We start from the raw sequence: 12,308 nt of genomic DNA, 5'->3' as shown, positions 1-12,308 counted from the left end.
CATGGCTAACCTTAAACTTTATTTATGATGTGTTATTAATTTTGTTAAACTTGTTTTAAGGCCTGTTTAGACGATTCTTGGACAGAGATTGATTGATGCTGATGGAAACTTGTTTTGCTTTGAGCTTGGATCGTGTAAACAGTCATCCAAGAACTTGGTCCGACTTCTTGGACGATAGTAGAGCATGTTCTACTTTCCATCCAAGTTTTTTCTCCCTTAACCAATCAGCGTCTTAGGTATTGTGAAGTCAACAAGCTGGCAGCAAATTATCTCATTTTGTTCCCTGTTTTCATATATTTTAGTCCAAATAAATCGATCTGCTGCGGTTTATTTGTGTTATTATGATTTTATTTGAATTTATTCAGTAATTTTAAACTTACGTAAGTATTATTTTATAATGTTGAATATGAACAATGCGCATGCGCAAGTTTTTCTTTCGACGAATCAGTGACATTCAAGAACTCGGATAGTGTCTACGAATCATCCAATTTCTTGGACAGAGAAATCCCTCCAATTTCTCGGATTCAATAATTTTATAATTTAAAATTATATTATATAAAATTATATTATCTCGGATTATAATTTTTTCGAATCCGAATAATTTATTCCGAATTTCTTCCGATTATAATGCGCTTATTGTTATTGCTACGTGACCACTCTGTATAAAAATGTTTCCTCAATATTTTGTAAGCACGCTTGAGGAAGACCTCTTTGTGTGTTTAAATATGCTTTATTTGATTCATATGGTAATAATTTGCTTATTCAGTATCAGCTGTTTATTTTAATGACAAATAATAATGAGAGGATCCTTTTTAAAAGATGCTTGCCAGCAAGAAGAGCTTTTGGAATCAAATTTGTCAAACACATTGGAGTGGTCTAGATATTGGTGTGGTATTCGTGATGGAAATGTTTTACAGATATAATTTAATTTACTTGCTGGCTTCATCAGTTGCCTATTGCAATGGATTTGACTTTGGAAAAATTCTGAAAAACGCACGTGAGCAGGCGGTTATGGCACTGGGCGATTCTTATGTAGAATGTTTTATCCATCAATATTGCGATTGTGGTAAGAATACAATTTTTTAGAATATTTTCCTTTACTGTTGGGGGAAAAAGACATTCCTAGACGTTCATTTGTCGTCCTCTAATTCATCCTGAACTTTTTCAAAACAAAATATATTAATTGATGAAATTGCAATTATTATTTTTTTTTGCCTAAATTCTACAATTCAATAATCATATAACGTTTTAGCAATCGAAAAATAGTTTAGATTATCTACAATATTATAAATGTCATAGGACATGGGAATGTTATAGTTCATGTTATATATAGAAACTTCGGAAAATGGCTAAAAAACGCTTTCCGTTTGCCTACTCTGCTGGCAAGTACGATACTTATTCATTATTAAAACACCTATCTTGAGAAGGGGGACTTTAATTATGTATTTGTAAGACGTTCAATGTATATTTGAGATTTCACTTCATTATTATTACACAGTATGACATATAACAATATGGCATCGTTATTTGGCGTCGTCCAGTTGATGCCAAAAAGATTATATTTATAAATGAAGAAAAACTGTTACTCTTTGTGCAATTAAATGTTTCTACAAAATTTTCCAATTCAACGTCACCTGTTCCTCCCACCAGCGAGGAAGTTAAATATGAGTGAAGGAATAATTTTTCAAAAGATCTGCCTTACATTAATCAGCTGTTGGATGTATAATACAATCTAAGGAAGGAGACTGCGAGATTTGTCACCGTAAGATCGAAGCTTTTTTTATACATAAATAAATCCTTTAGTGTTGGCATCATAATTCTGTTGTTACATAAAGGTTCGTCTTCTGTTTCTGTTGATTTAAATATCCAGAAAAACTACGTCATCAGAAATATTACTATTAAAAATCAATTCAAAAAGTTTTCGCTGCTACGGTTTTGCAAACGCACTGTACTCATGCTGCAGTTACTGTTTTAACTGTAATTGAATCTGCCACAACTAATGGATTATTTTTTAATATAATTTTAATCACACTTATGGATAATTTGTAGTACCACTGAATTATTTATACTTATATACAATAACAACTGTAAAAAAGAATTTATAAGCATCGTTGTAAAACTGAGTAAAATATTCAACTATTTTCAAAATTTTGGGAAGACTTTTGTGTAACTAAAAAAGCAATTTAATTTTATTTTCCTTTTATGACAATTATATCTGAACCTTAAATTTGAGTTAAAATAAGTTTTTTTTTTCGCAGCAGTGTGCTCCTTTTGAGTTGGCTGGTGAGCATTTTGTGACCTAAGTCTTGGAGGTGAGCAACATTACCGACGCCACAGTGCCACAGATACCCATTCATACACATTCACACATCACACACAGCAGAGGACAACCTACAAAGGGAAACGCCCGTGCAATGTGCGAGATACAAACGCAAAGTCATTGGCTTCGCAGTGGCTGTGGCTTTTATTCTGACCGCTCGACGCCCTGGCCGGCTTAATTCATGACTGGAGTTAATTCCCGGGCTAAGCTTAATAATTTATTAAGATTTTTGATTTACTTACAAACTTTTAAGTATGCGTGAAAGCTAGATTCGGTCATAAGATGTGTTTTTAAACACTGAATTCGGATACAAATTTACCACAGTTTTTAGAGTTCTTTTCTTAAAATGTAGTTAAAAAGTATGCACATTAGATACAGCTACTTCATGGTAAAGTTAGAGAGAAAAAAAAACGGTATTAAACTTTGTAGCATTGATATCGAGGAAGAGGAGTTTTGACGAAAAAACATTAAAATTAAATAATGCTTGAAGTCGACTTTTAAATCCCCACCTGACTCTGTTTCATCTGGAAATCAAAAAGGTTATATATATATATATATATATATATATATATATATATATATATATATATATATATATATATATATATATATATATATATATATATATATATATATATATATATATATATATATATATATATATATATATATATATATATATATATATATATATATATATATATATATATATATATATATATATATATATATATGACGCCCGGTGGCTGAGCGGTAGCGCTTCGCGCTGTCGTGCCACAGGTCCTTGGTTCGATCCTTGGGGCGGGCAAGGCCGACTCAGCCTTTCATCCCTTCAGTGGGTCGATAAAATGAGTACCAAGCATGCTTGGGAACTAACACTGGGGGTTCCGCGTTCGGCTGACCACCTGACCGGAACATATGCTTCTGCACCCCAGAGCCCAAGGTCAAGTAAACTGAGATGGGCACAGTCGGCCTTGGCCCTCTTAATGGGCTGTCGCGCCACTGAGTTAGTTTAGTTATATATATATATATATATATATATATATATATATATATATATATATATATATATATATATATATATATATATATATATATATTGTAATCTGGCAATCGAAAGCATTTGCGAAAGCATTTTTAAATCATTCTTGAAAAATATCCGTCCAAGTAAGTTGATCTGATTTTGCTGCTCGCTTTATAGTCCCCCCTTTTTAATGTTTTTTTCTTTTTATTTTATTTTATTATCTGTTTTTACATGTAATTTTCACTTTTTGTGATCTATTTTATTTGTTGTTATTTTTATAAAAATATTTTTTGAGTGCTCCTCACACTATTGTATTAATATATTTAGCTTTGGCTTTATTGATACAATATCAGAAAGCACTCTGTTTTGCGGATATAATCGTGTGGGCTGAAGAAAAGATTATATCTTTTTTTCCGGCTTTTTTAATTAATATTTCATTTTTTTTTTTAAATAAACTGTTTGTTATTTTTTTACTTATTATTCCCCCCCCCCCTTTTTTTCATATGTCTATTATTTTTCTTTGTTTTATTTTTCATTTTGAACTTATATATATATATATATATATATATATATATATATATATATATATATATATATATATATATATTAGAAACTGACATTTTATAACGCGCTTTACATAGCTGAATATTAAATCCAATTATTTCAAGAAGTGCCCAATACGCTTCCCTAATTTGAAATAAATTTAAACATGATTCATTTCTATATTTATTAGCTGAAACTCACTTTTAATAAAATTATATATTTTAGTAAATTTCTTTGACTTTCATCTTACTTTTATAGAACTATCTGACGAGGAATTAAAGTGTTTTGACTATTTGCATAAGGATGTAAGTATTGTGACTCCTAATATTTAACTTCCTTTTTCTTTTGAAAATTATAACGGTTGTTTCATCAGATTCTCACTTAATTTATATTTTTGAAACGGTTGTCAAAAATAAAATTTAAAAAAAAATATGCGCATGGGGTGGTAATGAACTGATATAAGCTAAGAAAAACGAAAACTAAATAAAAACGTAAACAGGGAATGTGGAGCTGTGTATGGAAACCTTGCTGGTTGATTTGCTGAAACCTTGATTGCTGGAGTAAGTTATTTACGAACGAAATGTTGTAAATGAATATCGCCCTCACCAAACCCTGATTCATAGTTTCATCAATAAATGATTTAGGTAAATAGTTATCATTATAAGTGCTTTCAATGTAAATTTATTTTCTGGTTTCACAATTTCGTTTTAATTATTTTCTTCATAGAGGTATAAATATTTCAGACATATCACGCTTATAGAGTATGGTGGAATGCTGAGTGTGAATATAATGATGGATATGTTTTCCCGGAATGGAAAAATGGTTCTTTATCTTCTGATATATTACTACCCTTGGTCTGCAACAACAGAGACCTGACGGTAAGAAATTTTCAGAAAATGTATGAAAAATTTTCATTCATCATTGTTTCAATCATTTTAAATGATTGAAATCAGTAATATCTCAATTCAGCATGGCAAGAGATTTTTTTTAAAAAAAAATGAAAACAAAGATGCCCTTCGGTGATAAGGTTAGTCACGATGGGATAATTCAATCTAGAGGAGTTTCATTGTCGCTAAAGATTCAGCTTCAGCCGGAATAGTCAACTATAAAAATTCTCATTACGAATGTGTAGCCTAGGTGAACCAATTAAGAAATAGGCATAGCGCAAATGCAGTTTTAAATGATCGAAATCAGTAATATCTCAATTCTGCACGACAAGAGATTTTTTTTAAAAAAATTTAAGTTGCCCTTCGATGATAAGGTTAGTCACGATGGGATAAATTGTACAACATTAACCAGGGTTTATAATTGTTTAAATAATCAAAGACCAATGTCTAATAGGTGACAGTACTTCTCATTCAAACAAGATGCAAAAGCAAGAGAAATCATAGGAAATTAGAAAATATGTTATGAACCATTTTAGTATAGTTCAATTATCAAATATATAAAATTGTTTTACAGGAGAAATTTGTCTTCATATACGACGTGTGTTGCACTTGCAGTCTTTGGAAAAAATCGGCCATTTTTATCTTACTTAAGTTCTAATCAAATGAAAAATGGAACAAAAAATATTAAGTATATCATTGTTATGATTGTAGAAAAATGTAGAATATTAGTTACAGTGAATAAATAAACCAAGCAGAAGGCCTTAAACTAGAATAAAATAAAGAAAAATAAGGTTTAGAATCCATCTTGGAACGCAGTTGTTGCTGCAACAAAAATGTAACGGGCTTTCCATTCGCAAGGTGACAGCAAATTTCGTTAAAAGAATAATAACCGAACAGCTATCAGCCTATTAATTTCGTTTTTGAAATTGAGGTGAAATTTAGAGATAAATCACCAGACTTCTTTATATAGATTTTTTAGTGTCAATAATAAGTGATTCTTTTTAACGAAAAGAAGTCTTGAAAGGCTGACCTAAACGTTACTGTTTACGTGAACCCAATTTGGATTTCTCAAAACAACTATAGACTAAATGCATAAATTCAAATGTGAAGTCTTCAACAATCCACCCTATAGTACAGATCTGTTCCTGTATGACTTCCACATATCCGATGAGGGCTTAAAAAGGGGTGACCAGTTTTAAACATAAGATGAAATAAAATGTCCTCCACTCCAAACAACAGAAAATTGCTTTTTTTTACTACCTTTGACATGCATTGTGTTGCTAGTGTAGCGACGGAACAAGTATCTAAATCATGCAAGTGATGATAGTACTTTTCAGTCTCTTGTGAAGAAATTGTTTGAAATAGAGTTAAGAAATACATTGTTATATTGTGATATTGATATTTTTAAGCGTCGGTAAAACAATATATTTAAATAGTGTTTTCACGATATATTGAAAACATCCAATATAACGTGTTAATAGTTAATTGATAAATAGTTATATGCATGGTATTTATTGTTAACGAAAGTTTTCTGGAAATTATCGTCAAAGAAAACTTTTGAAAGTTGTCATCTTTATTTAAAAAAAAAAAAAATTTTTTTTTGAGTTTGTGATCAAAGGAGCAAAAGTGCCCAGAGCAAGTCTTGGAGTTTGAGACATTGACAGTCCAGTGGACTCAACGGCATATCAAGCATGTTTGGGCAAGGTTCTCCAAGTGATGTTTATATTAATCAAAAACAGGGAATGACCTTGACTCAAACCTTGATGCTCCACTTCCCAACTCACTGTGCTCGCTCTCCCACAAAAGCTCTTTAGCAATTTCTTATGGATTGCTCGGCAACTTTAGCTCGAATCCCTCTCTCATTCTATTCTGAAAAGTTTTAATCTTGCTTTGCATTCTTTTTAAAGATGAACGGTGGTCACTTTTATTAACATTGATTTACGAAAAATATGCATGCATAGTCATCTTATATGTTTTTGATGGACCAAACCGGCATTTGCGTTACATGGAAAGGAAGTCCACGAGAACCACCCACGGTTAGCCTGACGGCAAGGGGACTCTGATCTATAATCCGTCTACCACTGAGGATATTTTACGTCAGCACTGTGGTCGGTGCAAGCCAGATGCGGAATTCGTATCGACTGGGATTCGAACCCGGTTCGCCGCATTGGAAGGCGAACGCTCTATCCTCTGAGACATCGCTGTTCAGAGTTTAAATTTTGGAATAATTCTGACCATATATGGAAAGTTGAGCATCTGCTGATCAGCTCAAATATGACCATCCTAAAACTGATGTTAGCTCATTGTCTGACTCTATGGAAACCCTTACCAGCGTTTTTCCCTTCTCACTGAATTCATGTATGATGGAAGACGTGTTTTACCTGTACTCAACTGTATTGAGTGCATAATATGCTTTATCTGATGATGTCAGTATTTTTCTCCATATTTTTTTTGAAATAGTAGATGATTGACCCTCTACTCGTTTGTATTGAATATAAAATATGCTTTATCTGATGATATCAGCATTTTCTTCCTATTTTTAATTTTTTTTAAATTATTGACCCCTTACTCATCTGTATGATATGCAAAATATGCTTTATCTGATAATACTTAATTTCATTATTTTCTTCTATTTTTTTAAAAAAATATTATAAACTATTTCTGGAACTGTGTTTAGATAACACAATGAAGGAAGTTGTTCAACCTTTTTCAAAAATGAGCAAAGATATACCGTTATCAAACTTGGGTATGCACCTTGTTTTCGGAACTGACTTTTCAGCCATATTATCTGATTTTTCCTATTTTCTTTTAGCTTCTAGTTTGATTCTATTTTTTTCTCTTACCATAGCATCAGTTTCCTGCAGGTTTTTAAAGAATAATAAAGACTTTTTCCTACTTATGTCCTAGACATTTTTCGCAGCAGAACAGTGCAAATTTTTTTATTTTGAGTTAACCTTATACCTAGTTATAATCACGTCATTATAGTAAAAAAATGGTAATTAGGACGACACACTCTTAGATAATAATATTTATTTAAAATATTAATAATAATAAAATATGAAATTAAGCATCCGGGGCTTCGTTATAAACCAATTAACCATTACCTTTATGAAACTGGTCAAAACTACCTCATGGTCATAATTACCCAAATTGACCCTAATTCATTAATGATTAAGATGAAAAACCCTTAGTCAACAAAACAGCTTTGAACCATTAAATTTACGGAGAAAATTCAGAAGAAAATAGTATTTTTTCTCATGCTCATAGAACTTTTGCCGCAGATGGATAGCCAATAAATTGTTAATTAAGCATTATTTTCATGTTTTGAAACTTTTTTTTTATTTTTCTATGGCGTAGAAGAAATGCATTTTGAAAACAGTCAATCCAATTATTGATTATAATGTAAGTATTTTCCTCTTAAATAAATTAAAATATTTGCTTAAAAATAAAATTTTGTAACCATAATTAATTTATAGAGCAAGCTAGGAAGAGAAAAAAATGTTCCAAGCCGTAAGGATGAGTTTGATGCTATGGAAAAACATCGGGTGAGTTGAAATATGTGCTATTTTCTTAACGAAACACAATGTCTTAGCATGTTTCTAAAAGTCTTAAACAGAAATACCACTGTGGAGGAATACATACTTCTCAACATTTTAAGGAATGTAATTTTTTATTTGGAAAAATACAAAACTTGAATGAAATCGGTCATCTAATTCCAGAGAAGTAGAGTTTTGAAGAAGCTGTATACGTATTTAGCGAGTAAAAGTATGATCTATTTTCTATTCGTGGAACTCCGACCTATTTATAAGAAATAATCTATTGCAATTTTGTCCATTATCTTTTGACATATAAGGGCAATTATTTATTACGTTAGCAATTATGATCATATATGAAAAAATATATAACTTACTTCTAAAGTAATTGATGCAAAGAATAAAAAGAAAATCATAAATAATAGTCTTAAAATTAGGTTTTATGTTTGACTATTAAATTCAAAAAAATGGAGTTTCAAGTAGTCTATAGCGTGCGTAAATGCAACTGTTGTAGTTTTTCTGCGTCGCACTAGAGCTGCACAATAGATTACTGGCCCTGGTCTACGAGCCATCCCTGAGGATGATTCGAGGGCACGCTATGGCAATTTCGAATGTTGAAAAATTAATGCTGTTTTTCTTTAGGTTCATGTGGTTTCATACAAGAAACTTTTGCGAGCCCCCCCCCCCAAAAAAAGGAATGGAATTTTGCTGCAAATTAAGCAAAGACAAGGAATTTTTTTTAGAAATTTCAGAAAGAATATGTCCAAGTGATTCTTTGTACTTTTTAGCCTTTGAAAACGTTTCTGAAGTCTACTCCATTTGTAAGAGGATCCTGTTTCTGTTTCAAATTGTAAGTCATATGGATGGAACACTGGTCGCAAACAATAACAAGATTCCAAAACCGAAACGGTATTCAGAAAACCATCGTTATAACCTCCCCATGTAATGCTTACGAGAAAAAGTGTAAACATGCTTGACATTCTGGTAAGTCTTAAAATTGAGATTAGTATTTCAATTTGCATGGAATTTCATGATTCATAAAATTTTTTCGATACTTCAAAAATTCTAAAAGGTTGTTCGATAAATTGATTTAAGGCGATTGACAACTTAACAAAAATGAAATGTAAGGGCAGGGTTACCAATAGCGCTGTCAGCAATCGATGAGTAGAGAGTGATCGCTTTGATCAACCTGCGAAGGAACAGAGGGGGTGTGGTATCAGTGCTATCTAAGCTATTCTACGATGAAGTGATTAACTAAGCATGAAGGGTAGTTGGGTTACCAAAGTAGGGCCCCTTCTGCAGAGAATCGAAATTGCGATGGCATGTCTACGGATCATCCTCGGTCAGGATTCCCATGTTCAGGTTTGATCATAGCCCATTGTGCAGCTCTAGTGAGACGTAAATAAAGTATTACCATTTATTTAGAATTTCAAACGCTAGCACAACCTGTGTTTAGCTTTTTATAATTTCACATCCAGTGACGTCAGCTGCCTGGTTTCAGCCTCGCGAACAAGAACTTGAATCCTCTGTAACGATTTTGTGCGCTGCGTGGAACCACTTACAGGAACCGCTATTTTAGAACACATTTTAAAAAAAACAGCACTATTGAAAAGCTATTAACTTATTTGCATTTTGATGGACATATTTCTTTTAGGTATTTAAATTTAATTCAAGGCAAGATTTTACAAAACTTTTTCCCTTATTTCTAGACTTGTCAAGCGGGAATCATGTCCTCTTGCATGGCATTTCCTTATTATTGCAAAAAGTAAGTGAAAAAAATAAATTAGTTTAAAAAAATTGTATTCCACAATGAATGTTTCTTTTTTAAATTGAAAAAGTTATGAAGCGGAATAAATATTGAGATTTACCTTATGTTTAAGATTAATTTTCATATACTGCTAAATTGCTCAAGAAAAGTGCTACGCCAGAAATGTGACTTTCAAAATCAAGTCTTAGCAAATACTTAAAACATGTAAAAAAAAATTCAAAATTATTGAAATTTTGCGGATTCATCATCCATATTTTTACACGATAAAGATCTTTAAAATGAATTGTTTAATAGCATTAACTGTCGGTAGAGAAAAATTACTTGCTACAAGATGTTCCTATTGGTCGCAGAATCATTGAGAATTTACTTTATTTAAAAAAAAAGTTCTTTTTTTTCTATCTCTGAAATTCTTTAATCGATCTTGTTTGAACTTCAGATTTTTGTCGTTTAGTTACTCATTGTTTAATAAAAAGCATGTAAACTAGATGAGAAAAATTAATATCAATGACAGTTTTGGTTATCGTCATACACTTATTCACAAAAGGAGGACAAGAATGTAAAATAAAACTAGTTTAATAGTAGCGCATAATAGTCTTTTAATAGTACTTAGAAATGAATTTGTGGCGTAACTACCACTACGAAAATTAAACATCAATTCACTGGTATATAAGACATGCTAACTTGATTCAATCAAGAGGTACCTTTTGATAGATGAAGGTTGGCATGGTCGATAACTCCTCCACCCACAAATTCCTTAAATTTCATCTGAGTGTTTCAAACTTTTCATTTTATTTTATCGTATTTATGCTTGATCCATAAATAAATGTTCATGGAAGTCGATATAGAGCAATTTCCTGGATTCTTTCTTGAAACGTTTTTTCTCCCAATCGGGTGATTCAGGTTCGGATCTCATGGATAGATGGTCGATTCGAATCTTGCTGTCGACTGGAACCGACCCCAGTTCTGATTTTAAAATGTTCTCAGTGACTGATCATGGGTTAGAGTCCCTTTGATAAAGGGGTCTGGATTTGATTCTAAGATCCCAGAAATTATCCTATTCCAATAGGAATGCCTGGAAGGCTTCCTCTCCACGTGTCACAAATGCGGATTTGTTCCATTAAAAAACACTGAACATCGAAGTCAGTAAATCACAAAATCAGCCTAGCGTTCAATGTCTGTTATAAAATAAAATCTTCTTTATGCTAGCCCATTCATTTTCATTACTCTATTGACAGACCATGATATGAATCTGTAAGGAAAGACCTAAGAGATTTTGGAAATCAATTTAAATAATGAAGAAGAGATGGAAATGAGCAAGTTTACAGTGTTTTATTCAAAAACAAACTAATTTTTTTCTTAACAAATCTCAAAATTAGTAACAAATGTTTGCCAATAGTTGACTACAGAAACTAATAGTGTTCTCTGCTTCTCATAAAAACATTTCATGTGAAATATCTGTCTATTAAATTTATATTCAGATTTTACATGCTACAATAAATATCTGATTTCCTAAGCAAAACACAATATTTTTTGTAAATTTTCTGTCATTTTTTTAGACATCGAGTGCAATCTGTTTTGAAATAATGAAATTACAGTGGCTTCTGAATGATGCAATTGGTTTCGATCATTTAATCGATCATAAACCGATTAAAAAATGGTATCTTACTTTTAAAATATTTTTTAAACTTTTTGCGCAATTCCATTAATAAGAAAAACGAAAAAAAAAGAAGAAAAAAAAAGAGTAGACTGATTTCAGTATCTTATGTAAAAAATTTTTATTAATAAATACCATGCTGTATTGTTTAATACTAGAAAAATAAATTACATCTTATTAAGATGGTCTTAACGCTTAATATTCTTTATTATAATTTTCAAGATTCAAGTCCAATCCAAAGTAATTAGTTTTAAATTTAAAAAAAATAATTAAAAAAAATTTATTTTAATAATAGCATTTAATTTATTTTCAGTGATTTGCTCTGATGGATGGAGAGAAAGATGAAAAGACGAATAGAACAAATAGAAAAAAAGATCAGTAAAACAGAATAAATAATATAATTAGCTACTTGATTAAAAAATTGCTGAATTGGAAAAGGAAAGTCCTGAAGTAATAAATATTTTAAACTGCATATTTGTAATTATTTATATTTTGTTTTTCAAAAAATTTATTTACTTGTTTTATAAAATTACAAAAAAAAAAAACTACAGGTAAAAAATCCATTTACAGTGGTGCATA

General features: G+C 31.1%; 1 protein-coding gene across 2 annotated transcripts; it reads left to right on the top strand.

The window, feature by feature from the left end:
- The first annotated feature begins 787 nt into the window (after positions 1–787).
- On the top strand, positions 788–12,201 carry LOC107451092 (uncharacterized). Of its 2 annotated transcripts, none has more exons than XM_071180845.2 (7): positions 788–1,066; positions 4,146–4,192; positions 4,631–4,765; positions 8,135–8,176; positions 8,251–8,319; positions 10,017–10,072; positions 12,043–12,201. In XM_071180845.2, exons 1-7 carry the CDS (start codon positions 820–822, stop codon positions 12,053–12,055), a joined length of 609 nt encoding a protein of 202 aa, XP_071036946.1. In that variant the 5' UTR covers positions 788–819; the 3' UTR covers positions 12,056–12,201. The 2 variants fall into 2 exon arrangements, with proteins under 2 accessions (XP_071036946.1, XP_015922563.2); XM_016067077.4 differs by having other exon boundaries at positions 797–1,066; positions 8,132–8,176.
- The last annotated feature ends 107 nt before the right edge of the window (positions 12,202–12,308 follow it).

This window comes from Parasteatoda tepidariorum, chromosome 8 (genome assembly GCF_982258835.1).
Source record: "Parasteatoda tepidariorum strain Cologne lab strain chromosome 8, Ptep-v5.0, whole genome shotgun sequence".
Classification (NCBI taxonomy): Eukaryota; Metazoa; Arthropoda; class Arachnida; order Araneae; family Theridiidae; genus Parasteatoda; species Parasteatoda tepidariorum.
This window is presented reverse-complemented; position numbering and strand designations above follow the sequence as displayed.